The following is a 21267-nucleotide window of genomic DNA, read 5'->3' on the forward strand; positions in this document are numbered from 1 at the left end:
CAGGGTTCCGAGACACCAAACGGGCGCCCGGCATACCCGGCCATGGTGTATCTACCGCATCATAGCCCACCCCTAGGGTCAGCGCTATGCACGGCCGCCAACACATATCCTATAAACACCAGAAACTAGTTGCAACTCCTGGACAGAGGACTAGGGTGGTTAAGAAGCCGAGAGGGCCAATTAAGGATCCCAATGCATGGTAGTAACTGGTTCTTAAATCACATATACAGATCTCGGTGCTTATGGACGATTCCAATGAAACAACCCACCATGTACTCCTACATGGCCTCTCATCGATACCTTTACCAATTCGTGTTCAACACATCACTCACATTACCGACATATTCATTTCACTCTAGTCCATCACCCAGATGAACCAGACCTGAGACAACTCTAAGCATAGCAGGCATAGCAAGGTAGGAAACACAGACATGGCTCAATCAACTCCTACACATGCTAGTGGGTTTCATCTAGTTACTGTGGCAATGACAGATCATGCAGAGGAAAAGGTTCAACTACCGCAGCACACAGCGGTTTGAAACGTTGTTGTCTTAATGTAGTAAATGAGAGCAGGAGCGAGAACATGGGATTGTATCGATATGATAGATGGGGCTACTTGCCTGATGGAGTGGTAGTAGGGTACTGCCCTTCAGTCGGATATTCGTAGGTATCCTCGGAGGCAGAACCTACCACGAAAGACACAACGGAACACAATCATCACATGGAAATATGCAACAGTATGATGCATGCTATGACATGGCAATATGGTTGTGTTTTGGATAATGCATTCTAAAACAGGTTGGTTTGAGTCCATTTGAATCAAAGATTCAAATATAAGCTCATGACATGAAGTCATATTAGTGCATTAGCTTGTTTCATTTAAACAACAAGGTTAAAGTGTTCTGACATGCATGAAACCATTACATATGGAAAGATTGGATTTTTCCGATCATTTTTCATATATAAATCTTTGCATTTGGAGTTACAGATTAATTTCTATGAATTTTTGAAGTTTAGAACATTTTCTGGAATTTCTTTATAAGAATAAATCCAGTAATTGAATTACTGCATCAGCATTGCGTCAGGATGATGTCCGTAGTCAACGGGGACGGTCCAGGTCAAACCTGACCAGTGGGTCCCACGTGTCAGTGTCATTAGTTTAACTAATTTTTAGTTAGTCCTAATCCTAACTTAATTAGCAGGCGGGTCCCACTTGTCATAGACCTAGGGGGTCAAATTGGGCCCACCCGGTGTCAAACGCGGTCGGCGGGGTCAAACTCGCCGGCGTTTAGCCGCCGACGAGGCCAAACGCGGCGGGGTAGTGCGGGATTTGCACTCCGATGACCAAATGGATGGGGGAGGCCACCTACGTGTAGCTGGGAGCAAGCCGCGTCGAGTGGTGCTAGTGGTTGGGCTCGTGGTCGCCGGAAACGACGCCGACGACGAGCGTGGCGGCAGCCGGAGCTCGGACGAGCTCGAACTCGTCGCTAGGAGGCACGGCGAGGAGCGTGGAGCGGTGCTACAGGCTCCTGCGGGTGCGGTGAAGACGATGGCGTGCTCGGTTTCGAGCCAACGTGGCTGTGGCCACAACGGCGACGTGCGGTGGCGGTGGCGGGAGCGGCCGAGCTTGGTGCGGTTGCTGCGGTGCTCGAGAAGGCGAACTGAGAGGGGGAGGAGGTAACACGGCTCACGGCGATCCCAACGAGGCAGACGGGGAGGTCTGGGACGAGCTGGTGCGGCGGTGACGGCGAAGGGGATCTCCGACGGTGTTCGGTGAAGGCGAGGTTGAAGAAGATGGCGTAGGGTGTGCGAGCGCTCGGGGCTCGGCTAGCTCGATGAAGCGGACAACGGCGGAGCTCGTGGACATGGCAACGTGGCGCGGGGACGACGGTGGACGCGGGTTTCACGATGGCGCGGGCGCGGCAGCGTCGGCCATGGCGAGGAGAGGGCGAGAGAGAGAGAGAAAGAGAGAGAGAGAGAGAGGACTGAGCGAGGTGTCTGCGGGGTCGGGGCGGCGACGTGGAGCTCGCCCAGGTGTCCAGGGGCGAAGCGGCAAGCAGGTGGCGCGGTGGCGAGCTCTCGCGCGCCGGCGTCACCTCCTGCCTGCCTGCCTGGCGGGAGGAAGCGGCTGGCTGGCATGGGCCAGCACAGTGCTGGGCCACCAGGTGGGCCGGGAGGTGGGCTGCGGGCAGGTAAGCTCTTCTCTTTTATTTAATTCTGTTTTGTTTTATTTCCTACAAGTTTGTGGCATTTCTAAAAATAGCTAGGCACTTTCAAAAATCACCAAACTTCATATGGCCACTGTTTGGAATAAATCCAACATGTAACATTTTAGTTTAGGATTATTTGAGCATTTAAAATATTTATTAGCATTTAAATGCCCAAATTCAAATAACTAATGATTTAATCCAGTGACCTTAGGATGACCTAGAAATTTGTGCACCATTTTTGTCAGAGGTTTAGGACCAAGGCAAAGATGATGAACATTTTAGAAGGGCATTTCAGGTTCATTGAAAATATTTTTAGTAAACCCTAGTTGGTTTCAGGGGGTGCTGAGGGTTCTGTCATCCCCATTTCCAAGTTTCTGATAATTTAAACATGATGCAAGCACTCTAATGCATGAACTAGCTTGGGTGTGATATTCGTCAAAGGGTCTGTGATCGTAGTGTCACGTTAGCAGCATCCTGTAGTAGTGAATATAAAGTGTTGAGAAAAAAGAGGTTTGGGAATGGTGGCTGCTAACAAGGCTTGAAGGTTGCTCGACCCCTCTTGATAGAGCGGTTTTTCTGTGACTCGAATAAATTGAAACCAAAGCTTCGATTCGCTAGAAAACCACGCCTTTAACCATTTTGTAGTGTGTGTGTGGGGGGGGGGTGTTAACCATCGCCTCAATCAATCTCCGAGGAACCAATGACCCCATGTACACCTTAGCAACCATCATTATTTCCACTAATCACATTTCCATCACACCAAAAATACTATTTAAATATAAATCCACTTCCAGCTTACAACGCTTCAAATGAGCTATATGCAAGAAATACTATTTAAATATAAATCCACTTTCAACTTTCAACCATCATTAGTAGAAGTGTGAAGAGGTGTAAGATATGCGAAAAATACTACTCCCTCCGTCCCAAAATATGAAATGTTTTTGCAAGCTAAAACAGCTTGCAAAAAGGTCTTATATTATGGGGTGGAGGAAGTATTTGTGAAGTAGTGTAATCCACTTTATAAATATGCAAGAGATACTACAATCTTTAGAAATACTATTTCACTATAAATATAAATCCACTTTCAACTTTTTTCACTTAACAAAAAGAATTAGTGATGATTTGGCTACTAGATCATGGTGGATGCTTTGGCCTGTTTCTAACAACCAGGGATAAAATCTCCGCCCTGCATTACTTTTTCCTAAGAAGGAATTTTATTGATTGCCATATAACTTTTGCGTACAAATAAAGTTGTAGTTCGATTTTTTACCAACAGTGGTGCTAGCCCAAATGGCTAGTGCCGCTAATGTCAATGGCAGAGTAATGAGATCGACTCCAACACTTGCATCATTTTTGGCAAAAGAAATAGTAAGACGTTCATTGGACCGACCACGTCATATGAAAAAATAGATCACGCAAGAGAGCAAAACGCGGTCAACGCCCACCTACCCTCAAATCGAGTGGAAATGGAAACCTGCCCATTAAGTAGCTAATTATTGCCCATGACTCTATGCAACCTCGTGATTGCGACCGAAGGGCTCACGGGTCGTTTGCCCGCATCCCTAAACGCGGAGTTCATTTTGGCGTTACTTGTGCTCTCACTTGTAGCAATTAATAGCAACCATAATTATAAAAACCATTATGATTAAGATAAGTGTGACAAGCAAACCCATCCGGGATCCCTCAAATAAAGTTAAATCATCCCGGTTGACCTCGCTCTCTTGTCTTCTCGAAGAATCCTCCGCGAGTCGGGATCAACCTCCACGGTCCCATACGCGTGCTTCCTCTTTTAGAGGTGCGGAGTGCATGGCCGGCGGCGAAAACATGATGACTGCATTGGTGTCGGCGGAGGTGGAGGCCGAGATGGACCTAGAGTTATCGTCAACTCGCGTCGGGGTGCCCAACTTTGAGTTCGCCTTCAATTCGGAGGTCTTCTCCAACATGGTGATGCAGATAGAGGTCATCACCGGCGGCGATGTCGGTGGAGGGTCTCTCCTCATAGGCGATGACAATAAGAAAGGTGCGTGGAGCCCACCCCTGGGTTCGATATGTTTGGCCATTCAGAATTGCATGCATATTTAATTCGATGCATACGTTAATTTGTGTGGGCATATGGGGTTGTTGCGCTTGATTTTTTTTGATTTGGAATGGTCGGGTAATTTCATTTCAGCTCAGGCTGACCCTTCGTTAAGGCAGTTTACCGTGTTAGTATAACATGGGGGCAATAGAGGGAACCCATAAGTTATGTGCTAATGCGTGTGTTGATGTGGTGTACACCTATGTTAGTGCGACATTTTCTTTGTTAATCTATGTTAGTTTGTTTTGTGTGCATCGAAACATTTAGGCTTTGTTTGGCCGTAGGGGATATAGGACCCGGGGGAGATAATTCATGGTAGGGATTTTTTCCCATCACACAGGAATCCGTGGTAGAAAACCACGGCTCCGCTTACCACCATTTGGTTCACTCACTATGGGGGAAAGACGGGCAAAAGTTTGTCCTCTAGCATAGACCGGCGTCAGGGTGACGGGCAGGAGTGCGCTAACTTGTCCAGAGACAACATGTAAGAGACGGGGAACTCCATCCACAAGTGGAAAGGCGTTTTTCCTCCCAGGGAATTCATAGAAAGCGAACGAATTTTTCCGTTCCACCTCTCGACCAAATGGTACGACAGAAAAAACGGGGAATGTCTACCACCGGGTGGGAGTTTCCAAGGAATGGATCCGGATCCCATCCCATGCTGCCAAATGAGGCCTTAAGGTCATTGTTAGCCTGCTTGATAACTAATTTTGTTCAAGTAGTTCAAATACTTGTTGCATAGAGATAAATTTGGCACTAGCACATATGCGGTTACATGGCAGATCCATTTGTCAGGGATTAGTGATTGAGGCAACAGTGAAACACCAGACTGCTAGTATAAGTTTTGCACGTGAGATCTTATGTCGATGGGTGATCGTCAAGATCAAAGATTGTGGGGATCCCTTTTTAGAGATTCAGTCGGGGGTCAAACACTTTAGAACACTTGAGAGATTGAGCCTTTATTTATCCAGGTTCATGTCACCAAAAAGGTGTAACACTCTACGTCCTACATGCTAGTTCTTACTTCTGAAGACAAGTGGTGTGTGTGTGATAACAAGGTTTTCCTGCCCCTTGGGCTTCAGTTTGCCTCTTATTTAACATGAGAGGAGCCATAGTATACACTCTTTGGCGCATGTGGTGTGATCGGGGTCAAATGCCCCCTCCTCTCGACCTGCCCGGGCCTAGCCAGCCTAGGCACCGTGTATTTCATAGGAGTTGGTGGCGTTGCCCTTTAGCGGTGCAATGCCATCTCTTTAACTGTGTCGCTGAATCCATCCGTCATGAAAAGGTGAATGGAGACCACCTAATGGCAACTCCAACGCGCCGACGCATTTTGTCTGTGCATATCCGTTTAGACCGAAATTGACATAAAAAGGGCCCAATGTGCCGACACAAACAAACGACCATCCGTTTTCCATCTGCCCGGGACCCACTTCTAGCCTGAATTTGGGCCGGGTTTCCGTCGATGCGCATGATATGAACGCGCGCCACGTCCACCCTTGTCCTCCTTCTAGCCCGTCCGTCGGTGATGACGCCAGTTCTGATCAGGTTCGCACCGCGGCATGTTGGGGTCACACGTTGGAGTTGTCCGTTCTGGTCAGGTCCTGCCCCGCGACGTCTTCTCAGGTGGGCCCGACGCCTACAGCGTGTTTGGTTCAGGGGAATTAAAAATGGGGAATGGGAGTTGAGGGGTAAGGAGATTAAAAATCCACTGTTTGATTAGAGGGAATGGGAGTTTAAGTGGGAAGGGGACTGGGAGTTGGGGAAGCCAATTCCCACCGATTTCTTTCTAGGGGGTACCCTGTTAATTCGTGAGGAGAGTTTTATCCCACGCCAATTCCCATCATATGCCAAACAAGAAAATAGAAGTAAAAATCTATTTCTCATGCCTAATCTCTTCATACATACCCTTGTGCAAACTCCCATTGCTTTGCCCAAGTGTTTACCAAACAGATGGCTAGTGTTTGCAAATTCCTATTTCTTTGGCCAAGTGTTTACCAAACAGGCTGCTAGTGTTGACGAGGGCCTCAACTTCCCGGCAGTCCTCGAGGTCGTTCCTGGTGGAAAGATCCACCGGGCACCACCTGCCGGTGCCCCCCATCGAAAGCGCCTCTTACGGTCCGGGACGTCGCGAAGGTCGTCGATGCGGGCGGTGTCGGAGAGACTGGGCCCTGCCCGATGCCCACCCGTTCCGCGAGACGCGGGGCTCCCTTGGGAAGCGCGGGCGCCCCCCCAGTGTTGGGCGTTGGCGAGCAATTTCCACCTGCCCTGCGATTTCCTGGATCCACGGGCGCATGGGGGACTCCTCCTCCAACGGCACCGGCGGGTGTTCGGAGGAGAACGCACATGGTCTGGAGCGCGGCCACCTTGGTGGCCTCGCCAGCGCCCGGCCGACGGCGCGCTGGTGGGCGCTCGACGTGCAGGCACCGCCGGGAGGCGCTGAGCCCCCTGCCGCTAGAAGACTGGCTGAGCCGCAACGATGTCCCATGCCATGCCCAGTGGTTCCCAGCGTGCTGGCGGCAAAGGCCGCTGCCGCCGCTGTGCCTGCGATCCACGGGAGGGCTTGGTTGATGATGATTGATGCAACAAATATTTATTATTTGGATTTAGCTGTGGTGTTCAAACATATCAATCCCCTGTTCCTGCAGAAGTAGAATACAATCAATCCACTGCAACTGAGACTAGCCACAGGACAATGGGTGCGAATCACGCGACTCAGAAAACTTGAAAAGATGCTATCCCAGCTGACAGTTCTACTACTTGATGTTATAATTCTAATATTCTTGTTACAATTCCTGGTCAAGTTTGCAGTGAAGCTTTACAAAAGGCATTGCCTAAGTTCGGCTTGTGTCAAATACTTATCTGACGAACTTATACGAAATTCCAGTAGGATCCTTGGGATGACATCTATGATCTCTTGGCTCACTGAGCTACAAGCATGCTTAGATTGCTGGCTGCAGCTAAATTGCCGTTCAATTTTTGTGATATTATTTTAACCATTTACCACATATCTGAAGAGTGATTAAATGAATCTGCACCATTGAACAGAGTGTTTCAAGTATTTTCACAGAAGAAAATATGTCCAATGGTTTAATTGCTTACCTTTTACTTCTCCTAGTTGTCTTGTATTTCACTGATCTTGGTATTTTGCAGCTGATAATGGACAGATAGACTGTTTCTCAACCATGGCAAGTACACCAATTTTAACAGTAAAGACCCTTCATATCAATTCAGCGATTCTTGCTGCAAGAAGTCGTTTCTTTCTAAAGGTAATTTTATAACCATGTGAAATACATTTGTATGATCGGTTCAAGTTTCTGATAAGCTTCATGTTTCTTAGCTTTTCTCAAATGGCATGAATGAATCTGATCAGACGCATCCAAGAATCAGGATTGCTGATTCAGGTAATGTGATAGCTTAACTGTAACATTCTTCCTCTTATATTTTATTCTTATTTGCTACTTTGGTTGTGTTACTATTTTTTGTCATAAGATTATTTATGGTAAATAAAAGATTATCTTTTATAGTCTCTGCACTTAAATTTACTGGTAATTCAGCATGCACACTGTATATATTGCATGTACCATGCACTATCTAAATATCCACTGATATGTGTCGTCTCTTTTAGTCATCGATGTGGGCAAATCGTGGATTAATTAACTCACTCTTAAGCAGGGAACTCTCTCTTAAGTTTATTTTTTCATATGCAATTATCAGCCATTGGATCTGATTGTATTGAATGATTGAGATCGCTTGGATTCCTCCCAACTCATATGTTTTCTGTAGTAGTATACATATAATTTTTCTGTGATTAGAAAAAAAGTTAATTTCCCATGGAGCGTTTGTCAATACTGTAAGTCAGTAGTCAACTTCGAAAATTATTTAGGGTACAAAAAGAGTGTCCTTTTTTTGCTTATTTGTTGAACTGCTCTCTTATGATTTTTCTGTTTTCATTCTACTTGGAACAGAGGAAAAAGCCTTTATGGAGCTTTTAAGCTTCATGTACAGTGGAAAGTTGACAACAATTGAGCCCACTCTTCTGCTCGACATCTTAATGGCTGCCGACAAATTTGAGGTTCTTTCTTGCATGAGGTACTGCAGTCAGCTGCTCAGAAGCCTGCCTATGACCACAGAATCTGCACTGCTATACCTAGACCATCCATGCTCCCTTTCAATGGCTGCTGAAGTTCAGAGTGTGGTAGGTGCAGCCAGGGAATTCCTTGCTGAGAAATACAAGATTTTAGACAAGTGAGTGATCCCCATTTGATGGAGCAATTTTTATTTTTCATTTCGTAGAAAAATGTAGGCATTGGCCATTGTAATGTGCATGAAGTGTACTCATGGCATGGTTTGTCCCATTTCAGGCTTGAAGAAGTGATGAACATCTCTCTTTCTGGAATCGAGGCGATCTTTTCGAGCACTGACATACAAGTAGCATCTGAAGATGCGGTATATAACTTCTTGCTCGAGTGGGCCCGTGCGCGATACCTGGAACCGGAGGAAAGACGCGAGATCTTGAGCAGCCGTTTGCTTCCGCTGGTACGCTTCAGTCATATGACATGTGCCGCACTTCAGGAGATCCTAGCATGCACTGATGATGATATAGACCGTGAGCAAGTAACCAAGCACATCAATGAGGTGCTCCTCCACAAAGCTTACCCAACCCAGATGGAAGGTGCTCTTGCAGCAGATGTATCAACTCTCGATTGGCAATCTGTTGAGCGAACTTACGGGTCCAAACATGTGAAAGCGGTTGCGTTTGATCGACCTTACCCACAGGCTATAGTTTACATGGATCTAACGCGCGCCGAATGCTCCGGATTCTTCCCATCAGGAGTTATATTGTCGGACTGGTTCAATCTCGCAGGTCAGAAATTCTATCTCATGGCAAACTGGGTACTGGATGAGGAGACAGGGTTGTACAGCTTTGGCCTCTGGTTAGGGATATATGGAAATTCTATCTCAGGCTCGTCGTGTTTCGATATTGAGTTTGCTGCAAGGACAAGATCGTCAGGAAAATTCTTGAGCAAGTACGGCGGTAGGCACACATTCAGCGGGTCTTTGCTGGAGGGATGCGATGATCTTTTTGGAGTTCCATGGTCGACATTCATTGCGGACGACAGCCTCTTCATTGACGGTGTGCTGCATCTGAGAGTTGATCTGACTGCGGTGGAGCAGCCTGAATTACAGACCTGATGGTATTTCACTCAGCAAAGTTAGGGTGTGTCTTGAGCCCTGCATGTGATACTGTGAGCTGCTGCAGCAGCCAGGAAGTTTAATCCCTGGGCATTGTCCGGGGTAACCTGAATCATGTGTTGTTGTTGATCGGTTGCTACTGCAAGTCAGTAGTAACATGTGTGTGTGTGCGCTGACTGCTGACTTTTGTATGTTGCTATCATACTTCAGAATTTTATTTATGCCTGTGCGAATGGTCTCTGTGCTGGGAAAGTGAGTTTGTTGGCTGAATGATGGAAGGAGATTCCGACTTGGTGCTTCAACTGCTTTCATCTGACTTACTGTAGTGTTTTTCTTTTCTAAATGTTAGTCCACACACTTGCTGAATCTTGAATCTTCGATGACAGTCAGCGGTTCAGGGCTTGCATTGCTACAAGCTCATCCGTCCCAATGATCACAAGGATCGTCCCTCTTCTTTTCGTTCGTCCTTCGAATGTCGACGGATTTGTGAAGTGCGTGGATGCTGATTGGTGCCCCCCCCCCCCACACACACACACACACGAGCGCCAGGGGAGGGGGGCGGCGGAACCCTAGCCGCCGGTCCAGGCCACCCTCATGTCCTTGTTGCCGCCTTGGTGCGTTGACGGGCAAAGCCTGGCCAGCATCGACGGCGGAGGGGTGCCTTCCTTCGTCCGTTCGGTGCTTGGCAGCGCAGCGTGTGGACGGGATGCGGCGGCACCACGGCGGCAGCCGGCGGCGGTGGCGCGGGTTGTGGGCGGCGACATGAAAGGGTTGTGGGTTGTGGGTTGCAGGGTTGCGCACCGTGTCATCGGCAGGGATGGGACGGGTGCGTCTTGGATCTGCCTTTCCGGGGATATGGACAGCTCGGCTCGTTGTGGTGACGGGGCTCGGCTTGTCGCTGGTGGTGGCGTGCTTGCCGGCCTCCGGTCAGGCCTAGTCTTGGACTCCGACAAGGGTGTGCGGGCTACGGTCGGCGTGGGTTGGTGACCTTTGTTGCGTACCTGCAGTGGTGCTCGATAGCGATGGTGGTTTGGTAGGGGCCGCGTTTCGGTGGTTGTGGGTGCACCAATGATGGGTGAGGTTGCGGCAGCTCTTGCGACAGTGATTGGCGTGCGGGTGGTGGTGGCTCCTTTCTTCTCATGGGTTCGGACCGGCATGGGATGTCCGCGCGGTGGAGATGTCCAGGACCCGGGGCTTGTGCTTGGACAAACCAGATTGGGGCCCGGGGCGGGTCGGAGCTCCTGCTTTGGGTAGGCGATGGTGGTCTCAGTCCGAGAGATGCCCACAGGTGATGAGTTCTCTCTCCTTGTGGGTGCTTCTATTCTATCAGACAGATTGGTGGCAAGAACCATGGACATGGCGTCATGGACCGTGCTTGAAGGCTGCCGCTGGTTGTCACATGTTGGTGTCTCTCGCAATCCACCGGGACTGGGTGGATATGCAGGAGTGTGCGCCTCTTACCGCGGAGGCATTGACCAAAATCTGTGGCTGATGTTGGGCTAGGAATGAAAGAATGCACATTTTTACTCTTCCTACCATGGTGGGTACATTGTGATGTGCACGGTTGGTGGTTTGTCTGACTTGGATGCTGAGGCGGCGGCCACGAAGTGTGGTCCATGTCGTGGATTTGTCACGGCAGATGTCCTTAGTGTGAGGACTTAGTCGTGAGGCCAACACATCTATGTGGTAGCTTGAGAGGGGTTGAGCGGGACGAGAGACGCGAGGTTTTTTACCCAGGTTAGGCCCCTCACGGTGAAGGTAAAAGCCTACATCCAGCTTCATTGATGTTGATGATGATGATCACGATTACAAGGGTGCTCTATCTCGAAAACTATAGACTTGTCTGTCTACCCCTAACTTGTCCAACTCGTGAAACTTGTCCCTCTTGGGGTGCCCTGTCCCTCCTTATATAAGTTGGAGGGGCGGGTTACATGTGGAGTCCTAGTAGGATTAGGACTATTCTATATCAAGTGGAGTCCTAGTCTTGCTTCCTTTGTAGGAGAATATTCCTTATGCCTTTCATCTTAGGTCGGCCCACCATAACATGAGTCAGCCTTCCCTGAGCCGCCTTCTGGGCCACCGGGTCTTGTCTCTCCTCTGACCCGCCTGCCGGGTCACCAATGAGCCGCCAACTCTGGGCGGGTTACTAGACAGTCACCGGGTTAGGGTAGGTCACCAGTGAGTCGCCAGTCTGGCTGGGTCATACATCCGACTGGATTACACCGCGGGGTATATCCCCGTCATTAGCCCCCGGTTTAATTTGGATTTATCCATGTTAAACTCATCCTACAAAATAAACACAAGAACATATTTGACAGGTTGCGTTCCGGGTTAAAAGTTCTTGTAAGCCGGCACCTGATCATCCTTAAGTCCTTGTCATTTCCTTCTTCTAGAAAGTCTGGGTCAATAGGCTAGCCTCATAATCAATTTGCTGACATTGGTTTCTCATAAAAAATATTGTGAAGAATAATTCATTTGATTCAGCTCCTAATGCTTAACAAAATATTGGTCTTGAAATACTCATCTGATTTTCAGCCAGCTTGAAGATGTAGAACTCCCTTATATGCATATCACTTGTAGCCCCCAAGTGCCGGCTTGTGATGCTTGTAGCAACCTGGGACTTGTAATTGCCTTATGCTCATAAAAATTTCAACCAGTGTAGCCCCCAAGGGTCATGTCATTATGCAATAATGAGCAGTGACTTTGTAGATATGATCATGTAGACTTGAACAGCAACGTGTAGCCCCCAAGGGCCGGCTCAGCAAGACAATACTAAGCTGGGACTTTATATATACTTCATTGAAAATAACATCATATGATGTAGCCTCCATCGTAGGGCCTGAACCCACGACCACAAGGTTAAGAGCCTTGTGCTCTACCAACTGAGCAATGAACCCTTCAATATAATGGATTAAGGCTTGTGTACTTTGAATTTTTGACAGGAGCAATTAGTAGCCCCCAAGGGCCGGCTCATTACGATGTGATGAGTCGGGTCTTCAGTAAGGCGAGCAAAAAATGACTTTGCATTAGCCCCGAAGTGTCATGGTGCATGCTTGTAGGGACATGGGACTTCCATATTTGATATAATCATGATTTGAATAATGTATCCCCAAGTGCCCCGTTGTGTGCCTGCAACAACTCGGGACTATTCCTTCCATTCTAAAATAAATCATATCTGTTGATGAAGAAATAATAACCATTGCGCTGAAGCGACTTTGAAAACCTCAATCATTCAATACTTGTTATAATAACCATAATGAAAAATCCAGCCATATCTAGCTATTAAAAATTGGAAGAATATAACCTGGCGTGAAAACAAACACAAGATCTTCTCTGTTGACGAGTAAATCCAGAGTTTAAATACTCAGTGGCTCTTGGCCGATGGTGACTTAATGCGCATCCATTGTAATCCAGAATTTTTGTAACCCGGTGGCTTATAGCCTTTGTGAAAATCAATAATTGATAACCCTTTTGAAACAACAATTTCAATCTTTGATGATGGGCTTGAACTTAATCATTTATGTAAGTCGTAGCTCTGCAAATCCCGCACAAAGTTTAAACAACATATGCCCTGGCGACTTAATGTCAAAAGTCAGGGCGGGTAACAACCCAAACATAATGTAGTCTTATGCAATTATATATGGAAAAGACCAGAATTAAGGCTATTCAAGCCTAAACATACTCGCGTCTTAAAGCCATGGCGGGTTATCAAACCTCGCATATTCATCAAAAAATTTAAAACATACCTGGAAAATTGGCTCAAATTGTCGGCTTACATCGCCACATCCAGTGAGGATAACAATCCAATGATTGATAAGCGCATGATTCCAATGGCGCAATCCAAAATATACTAGCGACTTAATGTCCAAAGTCAGGGTGGGTTATCAAACCCAACATATTCATACCATTATTGAAAGACATACCTGTAAATTAATACCATGATGATGCCTTAATAATTATAATCTAGAGCCAGTATCAACCCGAAGTCATGAAATATCATCATTTTGATTGCTCAAGGAAAAATATACTGGCGACTTAAAGTCTGCTATCAGGGCGGGTTATCAAACCCAAAGATGATGAATGATGAGTCATATAATCAAGGCTACATGGCCTGTGAAATCAGTTCATACTGACGGCTTATAACGCTAGATGCAGCAAGGGTAACAACCCAAAGACTTAGAGCGGAGCGCTCTAAGTGCACAATCAAAGCACACTGGCGACTTATCGTCCAAAGCCAGGCCAGGTTATCAAAACCTCGGATATACTCAAATATGAGCCATAAAGATTAAGGCTACCTGGCCTGAATCAATTTTAAACCATATGTCAATATGGTACAAGGACATGAACCAAAACGATGTTCATAAAAAATTACAAATCAGAAAAAACAAGGCTTTCATAGGCTGCCAAGCCTCAATATCAAGTGCTATTCAAGGGTCGCACAACCACTGAGTTAATCCTTAATTCAAACCTGTAAGCCGGGCCTCACATGACCAATCATCGTTTTAACTTTGACAAGTTCAAGGTCTTTATAAGATTGACTGTCAAGAGTACGACGAGTCATTCCAGGATTACCTGGTCGGAGTGGCAAGCATACAAAGGCAGGATAACCCGGATTTTTGGTGAATACACCTGGCGTCCAAGCCAATTATAAGGGTAAACAAAGATCTGTTCATTAAACAGGAAGCCCCAAAATAATAATTCAATCCAAGCGTACAAGCCGAATCCATAGGGTAGTCATAGCTATGCTCAATGAGCAGGAAGCCCCCAAGTGACATATATCAAGCCATTAAGGCAGGATACCTATGTTTGAACTGCGCACCATAGCATGTTCTCTTTGGTAACCTTTTAACTTGGGCAGAAAATCCTCAAGTCAGTTTCAACAAGGCGTATAAGCCGGATCAAAGTGTAATCAGGACTCCGACAAGGGTGTGCGGGCTGCGGTCGGCGTGTGTTGGTGACCTTTGTTGCGTACCTGCAGTGGTGGTTGACAGCGATGGTGGTTTTGTAGGGGCCCAAATTTGTGGCTGATGTTGGGCTAGGAATGAAAGAATGCACGTTTTTACTCTTCCTACCGTGGTGGGTACATTGTAATGTGGACGGTTGGTGGTTTGTCTGACTTGGATGCCGAGGCGGCGGCCACAGTGTGGTCCACATGGTTGGCTCTCCAGCAGGCACCATGGTGGCGCTTTCTGTCTTAGCCGTGTGGGCAGCAGGAGCTGGAGTGTCGGTGGCTTGGGCACGCTTTCTGTCACTAGCAGTGACGGCGCCTACGAATTTGGAGCTCTGAACTCGCCACACTTTGTCCTAGAGACCTTGTGGTGGCATAGGGGAGCTACCGACTAAAAGCTCCGCACTTTGTAGCGGACGACGACAATGCTCACGAGTGTTGCTCTCTTCGTGAAGACGTCATCGTGGTACCCCAGGATACCACATGGTTTTCTATCAGTCTTATCTCCAAGCTTAATAGCACAATCAGTTGGCTCAAGAAGACATGGAGAAATTTCTTCATATTTCTTTTTTGCATAAAGAGTGTAAGGAATAATATTGACTGGGGAACCAGGGTCACACAACCCAAAATAAGGCTTGCATCCGAAGGAACATGATAAAATTTGTTTACCTGTATCCTTACCTTTGCTACTCCCTTTGAGATAGGAAGTGGTGTCTCGGTCTAGATAAACTTCTTTATTCATCACTGATATGGGTGTAGCAAGTTCTTTCACAATATCAACATAAGGTGTCATCCCACATTGTTCCCTCTTGATGCTCTTTTTACCCTTAGCTAAAAGTGACCCTTCTAGATTTTTACCGTTCTGTTTACGGTAAGCTTATTTTTGGTACTGAGGTGGAGTAGTATTCTTCGTAATTGCTTCTACATGCAAATAGCCTTAGATCCCTGGTATGCTTTACGAACTTTTTGTCTTGTAAATGCAGAAACTCAGAAAAATCTTTAAAGATATGCAATATGGGGTCAGTTCCAATATTTAGCTCATGATGAAGGTCTTTCATCTCCTTTATTCTAAGGAAAGACTTAATACTATCATAAATAGGATCAACCTTAGTCTTTTCCTTTGAATGCAAGTACCAACTCTCAGCATTATGACGAATTCTATCAAGCAAATTCCAGGCCTTTGAGATCTTGGTTCCCATAAAAGAGCCATTGGAAGCAAGATCTAATACCTATTTACTTTGAGAGTCAAGTCCGCCGTAAAAGAAGTTCACAATTAAGCAATCAAGATAATTGTGTCCAGGGCATGGAGAGAGTATACCTCAATACCTTATATAAGCACCTAGTAGTTTCTCACATGACCGTTGTCCAAAGTTGTTGATCTACCTTCTTATTGTATATAACTTTTCTTGAGGGTAATAACAAGCATAGAATGCAGATAATAATCTTGGCCAATTACTCAAGGTACTTACGGGCTGATGTGATAGCCACTCAACAGCTCCTCTTTCAAGTGAATATGGGAATATTTGGCTTTTATCTCCTCATTAGTTAAATCCTACAACTAAAAAGTTCCACACACAGTGTTAAAGCTTTCAATATGTTTATAAGGACATTCAGTTGCATCACATCAGAATGTATTCTCTTTCACCATATCAATTAACTAAGGGTTTATCTCAAATACTTTACTACATAGGTCAGGACCAACAGATATGAAGTTCTCTCCTCGAACCGGTCCTTCTACTAATTCCACACCTACCTGACAAATTTTTTCTTGAAGGACCATGGTTGCTTGCAATCTGCAAAAACTGTTAGAACAAAAATAATCCAAAACTCAAGACAAAGCCCAAAAGCGCTCAACTCCCCGGCAACGCATCAGAAAAAGCTTGATGGCCTGCAAGTGCATAAGGTTTGGTTGTAGCCTTTTTGAAGTAAGAGTATCGATCCCACAAGGAGCACATGAATCAGACTTTTGCCTCTTATAGTGAATTATGTGTTTGTGTGCTTGCAGATAATTGTAGACTTAAAGCAAAGTGAGGGCGGATATAAATTGTAATTGGGTAGTGGAGTGAATTTTGAAGTAAATAACATAAAAGTAAATAAAGACCTGTTACTAGAGTGACTGACGAAACAACAGAGGAGTAAGGCGTTCTCAGGGAGTATGGAATCCCCATTGATATGATTCTAGCTAACCTATTCTTAGGGATAGTATGGGATGGATACTATTGACGATTATGCTGGGCGGAGCTGGGTACAATACATGTTCTAGTTGAGGTAGACTTCGTGCCACGCACGCCACCGTCATAGTCTCCATCGTATCTACTTTTCCAAACTCTTTTGCCCTTGTTTTGGATTCTAATTTGCATGATTTGAATGGAACTAACCCGGACTGACGCTGTTTTCAACAGAATTGCCATGGTGTTATTTTTGTGCAGAAATAAAAGTTCTTGGAATGACCTGAAACTTCATGAAGATTATTTTTGTAATAAATAAAAAATATTGGTGAAAGAATCAACCAGAGGGGACCCACACCTGTCCACAAGGGTGGAGGGCGCGCCCTCTGGTCTTGTGGGTCCCACAGACCTCCACCGACCTCAACTCCAACTCCATATATTCACGTTCGGGGAGAAAAACATCAGAGAGAAGGATTCATCCCATTTTACTATACGGAGCCGCCGCCACCTCCTGTTCTTCCTTGGGAGGGCAGATCTGTAGTCCGTTTTGGGCTCCGAAGAGGGGAAATTGTCGCCATCGTCATCATCAACCATCCTCCATCACCGATTTCATGATGCTCACCACGTGCGTGAGTAATCCCATCGTAGGCTTGCTGGACGTTGATGGGTTGGATGAGATTTACCATGTAATCGAGTAAGTTTTGTTAGGGTTTGATCCCTACTGTCCACTATGTTCTAAGATTGATGTTGCTATGACTTTGCTATGCCTAATGCTTGTCACTAGGGCCCAAGTGCCATGATTTCAGATCTGAACCTATTATGTTTTCATGAATATATTTGTGTTCTTGATCTTATCTTGCAAGTTATAGTCACCTACTACGTGTTATGATCGGGCAACCCCGGAGTGGCAATAGTCGGGACACTTCCCGGAGATGACCATAATTTGAGGAGTTCATGTATTCACTATGTGATAATGCTTTGGTCCGGTTCTCTATTAAAAGAAGGCCTTAATATCCCTTAGTTTCCAATAGGACCTCGCTGCCACGGGAGGGTAGGACAAAAGATGTAATGCAAGTTCTTTTTCATAAGCACGTATGACTATATTTGGAATACATGCCTACATTATATTGATGAATTGGAGCTAGTTCTGTGTCACCCTATGTTATAACTTTTGCATGATGAATGCCATCTAACATAATTATCCATCATTGATCCATTGCCTACGATCTCGTTTCATATTGATCTTTGCTAAGTTACTTTTCCATTGCCACTGTTACGATCACTACAAAACTGCTACTGTTACTTTTGCCACCGTTACAGTTACTTCCATACTACTTTGCTACAAATATTAAGTCTTTCAGGTGTGGTTGAATTGACAACTCAACTGCTAACACTTGAGAATATTCTTTGGCTCCCCTTGTGTCGAATCACTAAATTTGGGTTGAATACTCTACCCTCGAAAACTGTTGCGATCCCCTATACTTGTGGGTTATCAAGACCTTTTTCTGGCACCATTGCTGGGGAGCATAGCTCTATTCTCTGAGTCACTTGGGATTTATATTTGTTGATCGTTATGAGGAATTTTAAAGATCAAAGAACCAAGATTTTTCCCTCAACTACGAGGGGAGGTAAGGAACCGCCATCTAGCTCTACACTTGATTCTCCTTCTGTTTTGAGTAAACTTGCGACACCTACACTAGCTATTGATTCTGATATGTCGCATGTTATTGATGACGCCACTTCTGCTTTGCAGGATGCTTATGATGAAACTACTTCTCTGCTTGATAATACTGTGACACTTGGTGAATTTCTTGATGAACAACTTGCTAGGGTTAGAGATAATGAAATTACTGAAACCGATGATATTATTGAAACTGAAGATTATAATTCTCCCCCTAGATATGAATTGCCTATTGTACCTGAGGTTTATATTATGGATGAAGAAACTGCTAGAGACTTTCTTGCTTGTAATGATAGAGACGATCTTAAGAAATTGTTAACTAAGCTGAAAGAAAAGTCTTTGAATGCTAGAATGCAATATGACCCTATGTTTGCTACTTCACCTATCTTTGTTACTGATAAGGACTATGAATTCCCTGTCGATCCTGAGTTAATTACTTTGGTAGAATCCGATCCTTTCTATGGTTATGAATCTGAAACTGTTGTGGCACATCTTACTAAATTGAATGATATAGCCACCCTATCTGCTCATAAGGAAAAAATTTGCTATTAATATAATCTCAAATTGTTTCCTTTCTCGTTAAAGGGTGATGCTAAGTTATGGTTTAATTCTATTGCTCCTGGTTGTGTGCGTAGTCCCCATGATATGATTTAGTACTTCTCTGAAAAATATTTCCCCGCTCATAAGAAACAAGCTGCCCTAAGGGAAATTTTTTAACTTTGTGCAAATTGAAGACGAGAGTCTCTCACAAGCTTGGGGGAGGCTCCTCCAATTACTTAATGCTTTGCCAGATCATCCTCTCAAGAAAAATGAAATACTTGATATCTTTTATAATGGACTAACCGATGCTTCCAGAGACCACCTGGATAGTTGTGCTGGTTGTGTTTTCAGGGAAAGAACTATTGAGCAAGCTGAATTGCTATTGAATGATATATTGAGTAATGATAATGATTGGACACTTCCTGAACCAACTCCTAAGCCAACTCTGAAGAATAGGGGTATTCTATTTCTCAGTCTTGAAGATATGCAAGAGGAAAATAAATCCATGAAATAAAAAGGTATTAAAGATGAAGATGTTAAGAATTTACTGGCTATTGAAGAAATATATGTTCTTAATAACCTGACATAGGTAGTAGAGGTAAACTCTCTCTATAGATTTGATGAAGGTGATATTCCTCATAATAAGTCTGCTAGTCAATGCTTGGATGAGTTTGATAATTTCATTGTTAAACAAGAAAACTTCAATGCTTATGTTAGTAGACAATTGAAACGTAATGCTTACATGCTTGACCACTTGGGTGATTATATGAGTAGAACTATTAATGATCTTAAGCTTATTAGTAAACATGCTTCCATGGTTACAACTCAAGTAGAACAAGTACTTAAGGCACAAGATGATTTGCTTAATGAGTTGAATAGTAAGAATAATGATAATACTGTTAGGGTTATGACTAGAGGTGGTAAGATGACTCAGGAACCTTTATATCCCGAGGGTCATCCTAAGAGAGTTGAGCAAGATTCTCAGAGAATTAATACTGATGCACCTAGTCCTAGTAATAAAAAGAAAAATAAAACTGATTGGACTTTGCATGCTAGTGAACCTACTATAGACACACCTGAGAATCCCAATGATATTTATATTTCTGATGCTGAGACACAATGTGGTAATGAACATGAACCTAGTGATAGTGTTAATGATGATGTTCATGTTGATGCTCAACCTAGTAATGATAATGATGTAGAGATTGAACCTGCTGTTGATCTTGATAACCCACAATCAAAGAATCCACGTTATGATAAGAGAGACTTCATTGCTAGGAAGCATGGTAAAGAAAGAGAACCATGGGTTCAGAAACCCATGCCCTTTCTTCCTATACCATCCAAGAAAAAGGATGATGAGGATTTTGAGAGCTTTGCTGAAATGATTAGACCTATCTTTTTGTGTATGCGTTTGACTGATATGCTTAAAATGTCTCCTTATGCTAAGTATATGAAAGATATTGTTACAAATAAAAGAAAGATACCGGAAGTTGAAATTTCCACCATGCTTGCTAATTATACTTTTAAGGGTGGAATACGAAAGAAACTTGGAGATCCAGGAGTACCAACTATACCATGCTCCATTAAAAGAAACTATGTTAAAACTGCTTTATGTGATCTTGGAGTTGGTGTTAGTGTTATGCCTTTCTCTTTATGTCCTAGACTTGAATTGAATAAGTTGACACCTACAGAAATTTCTTTGCAAATGGTTGATAAATCTACTCCTATACCCATCGGTATTTGTGATAAAGTGCCTGTTGTGGTTGCAAACATTACTATCTTAACGGACTTTGTTATTCTTGATATTCCAGAGGACGACAATATGTCAATCATCCTTGGTAGACCCTGTTTGAATACTGTAGGGGCTGTTATTGATTGCAACAAAGGCAATGACACTTTTCATGTTAATGGTAATGACCATACGGTACACTTTCCGAAGAAACAACCTCATGTTCATAGTATCAATTCTATTGGAAAATTTTCAACTATCACTATTGGAGGTTTTGAATTCCATCTTCCTACTGTTAAAAAGAAATGTGATATTCTTATTGTTGGGGACATGCATATCCCCGTTGAGGTAACCTAGTGTTAGTCGAAAGTTCTCTGGTTTCATATCATTCGGAAGAAGTTTGTTAATAAGACTTGATCAACCTTGTTAATGGATTCCTTTTGATGGGCATGAGCTGGATGAATTTAGAAGGCACAACTCTCTGTACCTGTCATGGATTTGTCACGGCAGATGTCCTAGTGTGAGGACTTAGTCATGAGGCCAACGTATCTATGTGGTAGCTTGAAGGGGTTGAGAGGAATCAAGAGACGCAACACAAGACAAGGGTTTAGACAGCTTCGGGCCCCGGGAAACATCATCCGGTAACAACCCTACATGCTGTTTGAGGCTAGGTCTCATTATGATCATGAGGGAGTCGCCGTAAACCGGCTCTCCTAGT

The 21267-nt window shown here is 44.7% G+C and overlaps 1 protein-coding gene across 2 annotated transcripts; it reads left to right on the forward strand.

Moving 5' to 3' along the window:
• Positions 1-3914: 3914 nt before the first annotated feature.
• On the forward strand, positions 3915-9708 carry LOC125543005 (BTB/POZ domain-containing protein POB1-like). 2 transcript variants are annotated; one of them, XM_087546481.1, is made up of 5 exons: positions 3915-4230; positions 7441-7556; positions 7628-7691; positions 8256-8535; positions 8652-9708. In XM_087546481.1, exons 1-5 carry the CDS (start codon positions 4017-4019, stop codon positions 9481-9483), a joined length of 1506 nt encoding a protein of 501 aa, XP_087402607.1. In that variant the 5' UTR covers positions 3915-4016; the 3' UTR covers positions 9484-9708. The 2 variants fall into 2 exon arrangements, with proteins under 2 accessions (XP_087402607.1, XP_048562208.2); XM_048706251.2 differs by lacking the exon at positions 3915-4230 and adding an exon at positions 6261-6986.
• Positions 9709-21267: the final 11559 nt, after the last annotated feature.

This window comes from Triticum urartu, chromosome 3A (genome assembly GCF_056163025.1).
Source record: "Triticum urartu cultivar PI428250 chromosome 3A, HENAU_Tu73, whole genome shotgun sequence".
Lineage (NCBI taxonomy): Eukaryota > Viridiplantae > Streptophyta > Magnoliopsida > Poales > Poaceae > Triticum > Triticum urartu.

Excerpts from the sequence above, each read along its gene's own strand:
- LOC125543005 (XM_087546481.1), top strand. The coding sequence starts at position 4,017 with ATGGCCGGCGGCGAAAACATGATGACTGCATTGGTGTCGGCGGAGGTG. Across the intron at positions 4,231-7,440 it reads AGGCGATGACAATAAGAAAG|CTGATAATGGACAGATAGAC; the intron begins GTGCGTGGAGCC and ends GGTATTTTGCAG. Across the intron at positions 8,536-8,651 it reads AAATACAAGATTTTAGACAA|GCTTGAAGAAGTGATGAACA; the intron begins GTGAGTGATCCC and ends GTCCCATTTCAG.